The 12,801-nt window shown below is 43.6% G+C and overlaps 1 protein-coding gene across 6 annotated transcripts in view; it reads left to right on the forward strand.

Moving 5' to 3' along the window:
- Positions 1-10,164, forward strand: part of fam49bb (family with sequence similarity 49 member Bb) — a 38,257-nt gene extending 28,093 nt beyond the window's left edge. For all 6 annotated transcript variants that reach the window (XM_041881211.2, XM_041881213.2, XM_041881208.2 and 3 more), the window contains 8 exons: positions 352-457; positions 3,851-3,990; positions 6,688-6,765; positions 7,878-7,994; positions 8,129-8,208; positions 8,361-8,487; positions 8,601-8,671; positions 9,351-10,164. In XM_041881211.2, coding sequence (XP_041737145.1) covers positions 352-457; positions 3,851-3,990; positions 6,688-6,765; positions 7,878-7,994; positions 8,129-8,208; positions 8,361-8,487; positions 8,601-8,671; positions 9,351-9,420 — 789 coding nt within the window. In that variant the 3' untranslated portion in view covers positions 9,421-10,164. The remainder of the gene's footprint in view (positions 1-351; positions 458-3,850; positions 3,991-6,687; positions 6,766-7,877; positions 7,995-8,128; positions 8,209-8,360; positions 8,488-8,600; positions 8,672-9,350) is intronic.
- The last annotated feature ends 2,637 nt before the right edge of the window (positions 10,165-12,801 follow it).

Raw genomic sequence — 12,801 nt, forward strand, 5'->3', positions numbered from 1 at the left:
ATTCATTAGAAACTGGGTGGTTCGAGCCCTGAATGCTGATTGGCTGAAAGCCCTGGTATATCATATACCACGGGTATGACAAAAAAAATGTTTATACAACTAATTACGTTGGTAGCCAGTTTATAATAGCAATAAGGCACCTCGGGGGTTTGTGGTATATGGCCAATATACCATGGCTAAGGGCTGTTTCCAGGTAAGAACAGCCCTTAGCCATGGTATATTGGCCATATACCACAACACCTAGGGCCTTATTGCTTAATTATAGACCAGTGGCTTGATCAGGCTCCAGAAGTTGATTAAACTACTCTATCTTCAGACTTGATAAAACATCTCGTTTTTCCTGTCTGCCAGGCGATCCAGAACCCCAGCGACGAGGCGTTACAGGAGGCAGCATGGGCAGCCGTGGTCCACCTGGTGGGGAAACTCAAGAAGTTCTACCAGTTCTCCCAGAGATTAGGTATGTGCCTGGAGCCTAATTTTAGGATCAGTTTAACCTTTTTATGGTCCCAATTAATAAAGATGACATTGACCGGCGAGACCTGATCCTAGACCAGCACTCCTACTCTGAGACGAGTGATACGGCCCCTGTCCTGTGCTTCAGGTTAAATATGTAGCCCTACAATACAACACCCACACCTGACTGAGACTAGTGATGTGCGTCCTTCAGAGCTTTGGTACACAATGTCCTAATGCAAAAGGTTAGATACATGCCTGTACCAGAGGTTGACTAGCTCCAGCTCCTCTAGAGGTTATATGTAAGAGACACACACCTCTCATGACCTTAGCCGTCTGCATGCTCGATCACATCGGCGATATCGACTGCTGAGCTGCAGGAAATTAACACGCATGCCCACGCACACACTCCTAGCCCACACAAACAAACATGCAGGGCAAACCCCCATAGCCTTGCATTCATTAACATGATGCTTGCTTGCGTTGCACTCTGACTAGACCTGATACTTCCCTCCTCCCAGAGCTGAGGACTCCTCATTATCATGGAGAGAGAGAGGAGAGAGGGGGATGCTAGCCTAGTGCTGCCGTGCCTGTGACCCCCAGGGAGAGAGGAGCAGCCCGCCCCCTCCTTTGCCGACCTTAACCCCTTAATCTAGTAGTGGCAGGCTGAGACTGCAGTCTCTGGGGGGCGTCATGGTGCTGGTTGGAGGAGGTGTGTGTGTGGGTCACGTTAGCTTTCAAAGTCTGCATTATCAAAACGCAGACCCTCCAAAAATACTGCGTTAATAGATTTCACCTGCATTCTAATTAAACTAACAGACATTACATACATGGCTCCACTCAGTGTTCTAGAATGCAGGAAAATATGGGTCAGTTCAAGAGGGTGCTATCTAAAAACAACAGTTTTCTTTACCCTATGTCATTATAATCAAATACAATAATCATTCATCTGAATGATATTATAGTCTTAATATGCTTGTACTCGACAGTGTTGATGAAATACGAACGCTATACTGTAGGTGCATTGGAAAAATGACATGCATAATTAATTATGAATGCGATTTATTTGATTTAGTTATTTTATGTTCTCCATTGTAACCACAACGTAACAAATAATCTAACTGGTTCGAACTTTAGCAAACAAACTAGTGTGAAATTGGCCACGTAAACATTCTCTACATAGAATGTGAGCACTTAGCCTATCTTACCACCTCATCTCCCTCCCTCTGTTGCTCTCTATGGTAAAAATGGTGCGTGCCCTAGAAAAGTAAAAAATTTCGGGATACCGGTGCCCCCATTTGAAATTGTCATTAGTTTCTCTAGGTGATCACTGCCTATGCGGGAGTGTTTCTTGGTCAGAATTCCGTTTGAGAGCTGAGCGTGCGCTGGGAACACATCGGCAAATCTTGAATGAGAGTTCCCGCCACACACACCCTCCCTGCAGGCAGGCAGAGAGAGAGAGAGTGTGGTTTGGAGGATGGATGAGACGTTTTGGAGAATTGCAGCGAGTCTATTTAAATATAACAAGTTGGAACTTGAAATTGAATGTAATGGTGAAATATACCTGCATTTTCAGAATGCAATACTTTTTTCCTGTGTGAAAAACGCTGAATTCTGGTGTGTGTGTGTGTGTGTGTGTTATGTAATGAAGTAGGTCATCTCCCCGCCCCATGGGTCCATCCACTCCACTGCTCTGACTCTGGGGGCCACCTTCGCCTTAGCTGCCTCATGCGAGACGCTCTCCTCCTCCCCCTCCAGACATGATAGTGCTTCGATTCAGATACTAGGCCTAAAAGCAGCCCCATCTCAACTTCTGTTTTGACTGGGGGGGATAAAATAGTGCATCACTAAGGCCATTTTAAATCAGCCCCCTTCTCCTCGCTGCTGCAGCAGCAGCAATACGCTGGCCCAAGCAGATGGCGGTCATCACAAAATAGCCAACGTGCTCAATTTACTGGACTGCTCTGACTGCACTGCCAGCTCGCATTCCGCCTCTGAAAAACCTCCCTCTGCGGATCTCTGTCTCTATCTTAAGTGAGCATCATGGCCAAAGGTCTCCATTTGTTTTTGTCTGGGTTATGGCGGTGTGCGTATCTGTATATGTACTGAAAGTGGTAAGATAAGAGTTAAGAGTTCATGCTCAGAGTATTGATTATGTGCGTCCATGCGGAAGTTGGCGTTATTGTGCAACCAGATTAGTGTGTATGGTTTTGTTTGGTTCTTTAGGGTTATGTCATTATTGTAAATCTAGTCGTCTTAGTGAGTCTAGACTGAGTCCTTCAGTCTCCGACTGCAACCTCATTTTCCCTCATGGATGATTTTGTCATTGTTTATTTATGGTGAGCATCTTAGTGCTTCCGTTGGCTATCTTGAGACATGGAAATGCAGGAAAATCATTTGTTTATCGATTGCATTATCTCACTCACTGCCTTTACAGAAAGGCAATGTTGGGAAATGCACAGTTTGCCTGGAAACTAGTGGAGAATTGTTGGGGAGTGATGTATATATCAAATACAATTGTATTTGTCACATGCTTCCTAAACCACAGGTGTAGCTCAACAGTGAAATGCTTAGTTACGGGCCCTTCCCAACAATACAGAGAGAAAGAAAATAGAGAAATAATAGAAAACTAATAATAGATACACAATGAGTAACGATACCTTGGCTATATACATGGGCTACCAGTACCTAGTCGATGTGCAGGGGTACGAGGTAATTGAGGTAGATATGTACATATAATTAGGAATAAAGTGACTAGGCAACAGGATGAATAATAAACAGTAGCAGCAGCGTATGTGATGAGTCAAAAAGGTTAGTGCCAACAGGGTCAACGCAGATAGTCAATGCAGCTTGTTTCATTATACAGCTTGTATGTTACTACAGAACTGTGTGGTTTACCCCAATAAAGCCATGTGAAGTCTTTGTATTTACCTACTGTCCAAACAATGGCGGTAAGCCTGGATGAATGGAGCACCCCCCTCCTCTCTCGTTACAATGAGATAATTAGGCTCATGTTTCATCTCTATCGGATTAAGAGATCTTCCCATCCCCCACCCCTAGAGACAGCTCTTCCCTAGACCCCTCTCCCCTCCCGAACCCCACATTGGCATAGGGCCCTGGGCAGCGGGCACAATCACCGCTCAATCGCATGTCCCTGTTTTTACCCATCAGGGTAATTGTATTTGGCACACATTTGATATCATAATGTACATGCCGATTGTTTTGTTTATTAGGCAGATATTGAACTTCTTATTCAACCCACAATTGTACGTTTTCTAGTTGGCATACATTGGATATCATGATGTTCTTCATAATTATTACGTTTATTAGGCAGATATTTAAACTAATCATACACGACACACAACTGTCTCTAACTCTCCTCGTCTGTGCCCTACAGAGGCGGCACTGCACAGCCTGCTGGGAGCCCTGACCAGTGAGACGTACGACGACCCCACTCAGCACCTGGAGCGTGAGCAGGCGCTGGCCAAGCAGTTCGCCGAGATCCTGCACTTCACACTGCGCTTCGACGAGCTCAAAGTACGTCCCATTACATCCCTGGCCTCCATTTACTAAATTTAGCCCAGAGTCCCCGGCATTTAGCCCAGAGTCCCCGGCATTTAGCCCAGAGTCCCCGGCATTTAGCCCAGAGTCCCCGGCATTTAGCCCAGAGTCCCCGGCATTTAGCCCAGAGTCCCCGGCATTTAGCCCAGAGTCCCCAGCATTTAGCCCAGAGTCCCCAGCATTTTCATTTCATTCATCTCTTGTTGTTGGCCTAAGCTAAAGCTGTAGTTGGCCTAAGCTAAAGCTGTAGTTGGCCTAAGCTAAAGCTGCAGTTGGCCTAAGCTAAAGCTGCAGTTGGCCTAAGCTAAAGCTGCAGTTGGCCTAAACTAAAGCTGCAGTTGGCCTAAGCTATAGCTGTAGTTGGCCTAAGCTAAAGCTGCAGTTGGCCTAAGCTAAAGCTGCAGTTGGCCTAAGCTATAGCTGTAGTTGGCCTAAACTAAAGCTGCAGTTGGCCTAAGCTATAGCTGTTGTTGGCTGTACATGGTTCACCTATTCCTTTTGATAAAAAGCTAGCTAGTGCCGTCATTAGCATAACGAGGTGTTAATACCCTGTTCATTAGGTCTTTGTGCTGTACATGATTAAGCCTCAGCCACTGAACATATAAGTATTTAATTGATACGTTAGGATCGTTTCCTGGGAGTGCTGTAATACTATAGTCTTCTACACTGCTGGAATGAATGAATGAATGAACAATGAGGTTGTGAATAGGGATGACTAATAGGATAGTGTAGTAAGCTGGTGCTCTTTGTCTGCATCCCAAATGGCGCCCTATGTAGTGCACTACTTTTGACTAAGGTCCATAGGGCTCTGGTTAAAAGTAGTGCACTACTGTATGTAGGGAATAGGGTTCCATTTGGGAAGCACCCCTTAGTTGGGCGCAAGTCTTCAACACATAGAAACATGGTTTATAGTTGATCACAGGGAAGAAACCCACAGATTGATTGTTTGGCTCAGTCGCAGACAATACAACAATACAATACAACTCACAAGGCCTCGTTAGGCCCCCTGTTTCCACACACACTGCTCCTCAAACCAGCACCCTGACACCCCCAGGCACTCCGCCGCGACGCCCCCCTGCCCAGCTTCCCCATACCCTGCATGGGCTCTAAAAGCATGAAGGTAGGGGGGTGCAAGGTGGCATGCCAGGCACCATTCATCAATCTTTCACTCCCCGTACCCCGACCACAGGCATTGACCTAGTTAGAACACTCACCCACCCACCCGCCTGCCTATTTTTTTAAAGCCACTCACTGGTGAAATGGGGCTGTCTGGCCCTGGCACTAGCCACTAGCACTGACCGTCTAGCTGTAGCTAAGTGGACACAGACTGGGTACCAGTCCATTATGGTGGAATTACCCTGCTGCTCATGCCGGCCAGGCGTTAAGATACTAAGGGGCTAATAATGTGCTGCAAGGGGTAATTAGGGAGGCGTCTTTCTGCGTTGGAGGAGCAGGAGGTTGATGTGCCGGATGGGGTCCACTGATTGACCAGTGGCTTATTGAAGGTCAGCTCTGCTCAAGGCAAGGTCTAATGATCCTCTTTGCAGAAGGAAGGCAGCAGGGCAGAAGGCTGCAAACCTTCTGGCTTGAGGGCCACATCAGGATTTCGAAATTCAACGGAGGGATGAACAGATTTTTTGGGGACCAATTTGTTTGTCAAAATCAATTTGCGGGCCAGAAAAAGGGCAGTTATTTGAAAATATATAGGTCCAGTATTTCAACATACTTTACTTTCTCAAATAGAAAATTGAATCAAATCCGATCAAGTTTTATTTGTCATGCTTCGTAACCAACAGGTGTAAAATAACAGTGAAATGCTTACTTACGGGTCCTTTTCCAGCAATGCCGTTAAAGATAAAGATGACAAATAAAATAGAAATAGTGACACGAGGAATAAATACACAGTGAATAACAGTAAAGAGCAATAAGAACATGGCCATATACTCTATCTAGTTGTATCTATACTCTATCTAGTTGTATCTATACTCTATCTAGTTGTATCTATACTCTATCTAGTTGTATCTATACTCTATCTAGTTGTATCTATACTCTATCTAGTTTTAGACATTGAAGAGTGGGATGGAGTGTTTAACTCATAATAATAACACCCCCACCCCCCCACCCATTTGTATTTTATTTGTAAATGTTTTTTTACTCAAACCACCCACGGGCCGAATTGAATGGGCTCGCGGGTCAGATCTTGGCCGTAGTTTGCCAACCCCTGCTCTAACCTGTACGGTCTGTATACAGTGTATAATGAGAGCGTCTCCAGCCTCTCGTCTTCAGTGTTGTTGATGCTTCTGTCACGATGCCAAACACACTGGGCCACTGCCCACTGCTAAAGGGAGCTAACAAGGACTTCATTCATTGACAAGTGAAAATAAATGCATCCTAGTTTAAAGGACTAGTGTGGAAATATCCAGCGGTATGAAATCCGCTTCAGTAAATAAATGGAAGATTTAATCCTATCAATGTCCTTTTCATTCCATCTCCTCCCCCAGCTATGTATCTGCCTCGTTTGCTAAAACATCCTGTCATGACGATGGTGCATTTGATCCAGAGAGCTGAATGTCTGCTGCCGCAGGCCGTGTGTTCTACCTTCACACACACACACACACACACACACACACACACGCCCTGTTTGTAATGTTCACGTTAATCCTTGTGTTGCAGATGACTAACCCTGCCATCCAGAATGACTTCAGCTATTACAGGAGAACTTTGAGCCGCATGCGGATCAACAATACACCGGTGAGCTGACCTCTATAATCTAAGGGGCTGATGGTCTCCAGTTTGGTGCCTACACCACAGGCCCTCTGGGATACGCTGGTGTTAAAGGAAACCCCCCAGACAGACCCTGTGCCCCAGGCCTCCATTAACATTACAGGCTATATAGGGGCATTAAGGGCTATATGAGAACTACTTCATCATTAGATCTCGCACTTAGTTGATCATCAATACATTTAAAGGCAGTACAAGTTCAATGTGTTATCTTTAACCCCCCCAGTAATTTTATGGGAAAAATGAAGTGTATTGGTGCACCTCAGGGCTCAGTATTATGTTTCCTGATATTTAAATCTATTTGGAATGCAGTATTATTCAGATGAGAATATTCTTGCGATAGCATGACAGGCGTCCAAAGGACAATTCAGACTCCTTTCTCCACACAGCCATGCTTCAAAGAGACAGACGGTATACCTTTTTTTAATGGCACCAATGACATCAGAGAAAGGTCTGAATTTTTCAATAGCTCTTTAGTATATAAAATGAACAGAATTCACCCTTGTTCTTGAGACACACGTCTGTGTCTGGCCTGCAGCAGCTTTATTCCCTGTACAACATATGCCATTACGCAAATGGCCCCAGACGGTCCCGACTGTTAAGACCTGTCACTGCTAGAGCCCGTCTCCATGTCTCAAATGGCACCATATTCCCTTTATGTGCCCATAGGGCTCTGATCAAAAGTAGTGCACTATGTAGGGAATAGGATGCTGTTTGGGACGCAGCCTATCTCTACCTAGCCACTGAAAATTCCCTCCAGCTCAGCAGTACAGAGGAGCATTACTTTGCACTCAGCATTCAGGCACTGACTACTGGAATCACTGAGACATTTTATACAAAGACACGAGACGTATCTGTTCCGGCAGAAAATATTTTTTCTGGCGGAAAATATTTCTTCTTTGATACTTTTTTTTATGTGACATGTCTTGACGTTCTGGGGGATTATTCATTCCTCATTAGAGAATAAAGGCAGTCTTTAAGGCAGGAAAAGCATCTCCTTGCCGTCACTGAACATTTTTCTCTACCAGCAACTACTGGCTCAATAATATCCACGGTGAACGGTGTCTTTTTTTTTTTTTTAGGCAGAGGGGGAGAATGAAGTCAACAATGAGATGGCCAACCGGATATCTCTCTTCTACGCCGACGCCACGCCCATGTTGAAGACATTAAGCGACAGCACGACAAAGTTTGTCTCTGAGGTGAGAGGGTTCACAGCTTCCTTACCTGGCAACCTTGATATTTAACACTTTTCTCATTAGTAATCGAAGTGACCAATACAACAATGCTGTTTACAGAATAAAAAAACATCCCCTCTCTCTTTCTGTTTGCTCAGAATAAGAACCTGCCCATCGAGAACACGACAGACTGCCTAAGCACAATGGCGAGCGTGTGCAAAGTCATGTTGGAAACGCCGTAAGTGATCCCATCCTCACTAAATCAAGATCATGTCAATGTCATGAAAACTACCGATCTGGGATCAGTTTTGCCTTTTCGATCATAAGGAATATAGTTATATGGACAGGGCGGACCTGATCTAGATCAGCAATCTGTGTCTGTGTTTCCAGGGAGTACCGAAGCCGCTTCACCAGTGAGGAGACAGTCTCATTCTGCCTGCGCGTCATGGTGGGCGTCATCATCCTGTACGACTACGTACATCCTGTCGGAGCCTTCTCCAAGTCCTCCAAAATCGATGTGAGTACAGGGAGGAGCTATGTCCTCCATGCTACCAGTCCCAGAGGATTGGACACGCATGCGCACACACACACAACACTGATTAATCTTACATGCCGTTTTCTGCTTCCCAGATGAAAGGGTGCATCAAGGTCCTCCGAGATCAACCGCCCAACAGCGTAGAAGGCCTTTTAAACGCTCTCAGGTAAGGCCCAGCGTTTCTGTAGCATGAACAACGATTTTCTTTAACAGAGAAGATGTTTGAGTGAATATCGTTGTAACCTTTTTCCTCTCACACTTTAACATACAGTAGCATACTTACTGTGAAATAAAATATTTGGCCACTTTTCCTTCATTATTATTTAGTAGGGATTAGAATCGATATGTGTTTAGTGTTTCAGTTAAATGTCAAATCCCACAGTTTTAGATTTATAGAAGATCAGAGCGGATTACATTTCTTTGAGCCCTGGCCCCCTGCTCTTTTCTCAAATCTAAGTGGCTGATGCTCGCATCTGTTCGCAGCTGACATGGCCATTTCCGTGGCAACCGCGCTCACATCTGCATATCACACCACCAGGGCCTTCGGGCATGCTCAGTCGCTCTCCTCCAGTCGCGTGAGGTCACTCCAAGGCCTCCCGCCTCCAGTCCTCTTTTCTCTCTCTTTCTCTCTGTCTGGGATTTCACATCTGTCTATGAGGGGAGAACGCCAGACTAGGAAATCAAATATCAGAGCTAATAACTGCCGACAAGGCTTTCTCACACTCTTGACACCCTTTCCGGTAGAGCAGTCGTGTTACTTTCACAGATCCTGGAACTGATCCCTCTGTTTCTGTCTGTCTGTTCATCTGTCTTGTCTGGTCTGTCGGTTCATCTGTCCCTCGCAGGTACACAACCAAGCATTTGAATGATGAATCGACCAACAAAACCATCAAGAGCATGCTGCAGCAGCAGTAGGACTGAAACTCTGGAACAACCACTCGCCTCACACCCGGTTCAGGAGACATCGACTCTCTCTCTCCCCAACGACGTCGGTGCACAGAATGTTTTTTTTTCTTGTTGTGTTTTCTTTTAAATGGAGTAAGAGCTGCAGCTCCACCCCTTTTTATAACGCAAAATGCTACTGCCATTATGTACGTCTTTTCTGTGCCAAAAATATGTTGCTGAGATTTAAATGTTTTCCATAAAGGCCATACAACAAGATGAAGGCTATGGAAGCATTGTGGGTTCTCTTTTTTTTATTTTATATATATATATATATATAGTTTTTGTTTCCCTGTGTAAGGGATGGGAGTGCTTTGACTTGAAAATTTAAAAAAGAGATATATAGAGAAATATATATTATTTTTGATTTATTATTTAATATTACATATTCTGCATGACGAAATTACGTATTTTCCTTCTATTTAAAAAAACGAATGGTTCAAGTTTAATTTGTCTGCTTAGTTGTATGTTTCATGTTTTGTTCTCTGAATGGTACCTGTCGGAATTGAGATTATTAAAAAGTACTGTTAATGTTTTATATTTTTTTATAGGTTTTGATTTGTTGTATGTCATTTTTCATAGTTGTGTTGTATTTTTCATTTGAAAATGTCAAACTGTGATGTGTGCAAATCAATTTAAAATTGGGAGTATGTACTGTTGTTAACAGTATGTTGCCGCTGGAAAAAATAAACAGAGAACTCGTTTTCTACAAATGACTCTCTACTTGCCCCTAAATCTCTTCTAGAAGACACCATGTAGTCAAACGTAGAGTGAGAAAAGCTTTTATACAACCAATTTCTAGTTTAGATTGGCAATTAAATCCATTACAGGAGGTTTGACTCACCAAACAGACTTGCTGAAAATAAAATAATAACATTCATTTGTGAGTCAGTATGGAGTTTCTAGTTTAATGGAACTGCTAAGTCAACAGATGAGTGAGTCACGCTATATCAGCCTCCACCAGTTAAGTCTTATCTACTCGCTACACATGGGAGGCAGGGCCAGAAGGGGTCACCATTTCTTTAGTCTAAAGCAGGGTTTCCCAAACTTGGTCCTGGGCCCCCCCACCCCCCGTTTAGTTTTTTTGCCCTAGCACTACACAGCTGATTCAAATAACCAACTCATCATCAAGCTTTGACTATTTGAATCAGCTGTGTATGTTACACCCCTGAAAAAAGGGGAGAAATAATCACGAACGTGACGCAGTTATGTTTCCTCACTGACAAATTTAGTGTAATGATTTTACAAAAAATACCACATTTTACAGAACAACAGATCTACAGGAACCAGAGTTTTGTAGGGTACAAAGCTTATTCAAGTCACAACAGCATAAACTGTAATTCACTAAAACATATACAAATGTTTCAATATAACTGTCAAACACAAAGTAGCTTTAGCTCAGTAACCCATAACTACATTTATCAACCATGTCAACAAAGTATTCGAAACACATTATACAAATAACCCCAAATATATTATTAACAACGCACATATTCATTCACAATTAGCATAAAATGGCAGCTACTCTCAGTACGAAGCTATATCGCTGCAACCAAGCAGATTACAGTCACACACGCACCTAATAACTCTCTTCAACTTAACTCTAACTTCCTCAAGATGTTACTAACACATACCTTAAACTCTCTTGACATGTTAGCAAGTTATTACATTCAAATTAACTCGTTTCATATCAATAACGTACCTGAAAAAGGGGAGAAATAATCACGAACGTGACGCAGTTATGTTTCCTCACTGACAAATTTAGTGTAATGAGAAAAAGACCGCGATTCCCCCAGGAAGTTGGGTGGAGACCAGAGCAATCGATCTCAGGCTCATAGATTAAGAGCATTAAGTAGATCACAGATGAACACTTTTACCCTTAAATTAGGCACCACAAAATAAAGTAGTCAATATAACATTTACACATTCCTCTTACAATATTAACCCCTTTGACTCTTGACGGATTTTAAACACATTTATGCATTTTATCAATCTCTATGAACTAGTACTGGATGCATTCTCTTTTTAACCTTAGATATTTTAAGATCCTTACATACCATGAACTTACTAATACTTTTTAGTGTATAACAGGCTATGAATATGTCCTTTAACCTGTCACACTCTCCCCGACAAAATAAATGTTGTCCCAACATTACCAACATTATCTTCTTAAACAGTCTATAAGCACTGGACGTAGAAAATCCTCTTCTGTAAGCTAGTCCTTGAGCAGAGGTCAAAGTTCACAGTTCAAATAGAACCAAGAAGTTATATTCACAGTCCATATCTGTTGACCAGCTGTATAAACAGTCCATAAGCAGTCTTTTCTCATACTATTGTCAACAGTCCATCAGTTTTAATGATCTCTATGCATAGTCTGCTAATTGTCTCGTGAAAGTCTGTGAAATCAGTCAGTAGTCCATGGTCAAACATGTCAACTCTGTCTGTGGCCTCAAGTTTGCTGAAGTCCATACATGTAGGGTGGCTGAAGGTAATATCCCTGTAGTGATGGCAGCCATGGAACCAGTCCTGGTGCAGGGTAGACAGGGAACAACTGTGGCTGTGGCTGGATACTGTAGCAGGAAGGGATACCAAGCTGATCATAGGTGATACGTCTTGGAGGGTGTCTCTCTCTTTGTGGCAGCTGGTAAGCTGGTTCCTCAGGTTCAGCAGCAGCAGTTAATGAAGGAAAGGCACTTAGTGGACGATCATCCAGCACATTTTCAGCAGGCAAGTTCATCTCCTCAGCAGGCAGTTCTTTAACTGTTGTTTTCTCCTCCAGCTGATTTTCAACAAGAGGCTGTGCTGGTAGCGTATCAGGAACTGGCACCGCAACTGTTTGTTTCACTGGTGGGGGCCTGTTTTCCGACTCTCTCGCTGGTTCAGCATACCTCTCAGGTACTGTAGGAGATGTGGGGACCTGTAGCGGCTCATGATGAAGGTCATATTCATCCCCGCTGTCTTCATCAGAATCTAGAGGCTGTGATCCAGGCTGATGTCTCTTTTTCTTACTTTTGTCATCTTTAGTCATTTCTGGTTGTCTCTCAAAAGGTAAGTGGTCACAGGACATGAGCAGGTTTCTGTGCAGGACCCGGGAGCGTCCCCTACCCTTTTCTGGTCTCAACTCATAAATCGGCAGGTCTGAACCCATTTGTCTCACTACTGTGTGAATTTGATCTTCCCAATAGTTACGGAGTTTGCCTGGTCCTCCTCTTGGTGTCAGGTTTTTAATCAGAACTCGCTCGCCAGGCTGTAGCACTGAACTCCTAACTTTAGTGTCATAGTACTTCTTACTTCTTTCAGCAGCTTTCTGAGCATTTTCTTTTGCAATGGCGTATGCTTCTTCCATTCCTCGTT

Source organism: Coregonus clupeaformis, chromosome 7 (genome assembly GCF_020615455.1).
Source record: "Coregonus clupeaformis isolate EN_2021a chromosome 7, ASM2061545v1, whole genome shotgun sequence".
NCBI lineage: Eukaryota > Metazoa > Chordata > Actinopteri > Salmoniformes > Salmonidae > Coregonus > Coregonus clupeaformis.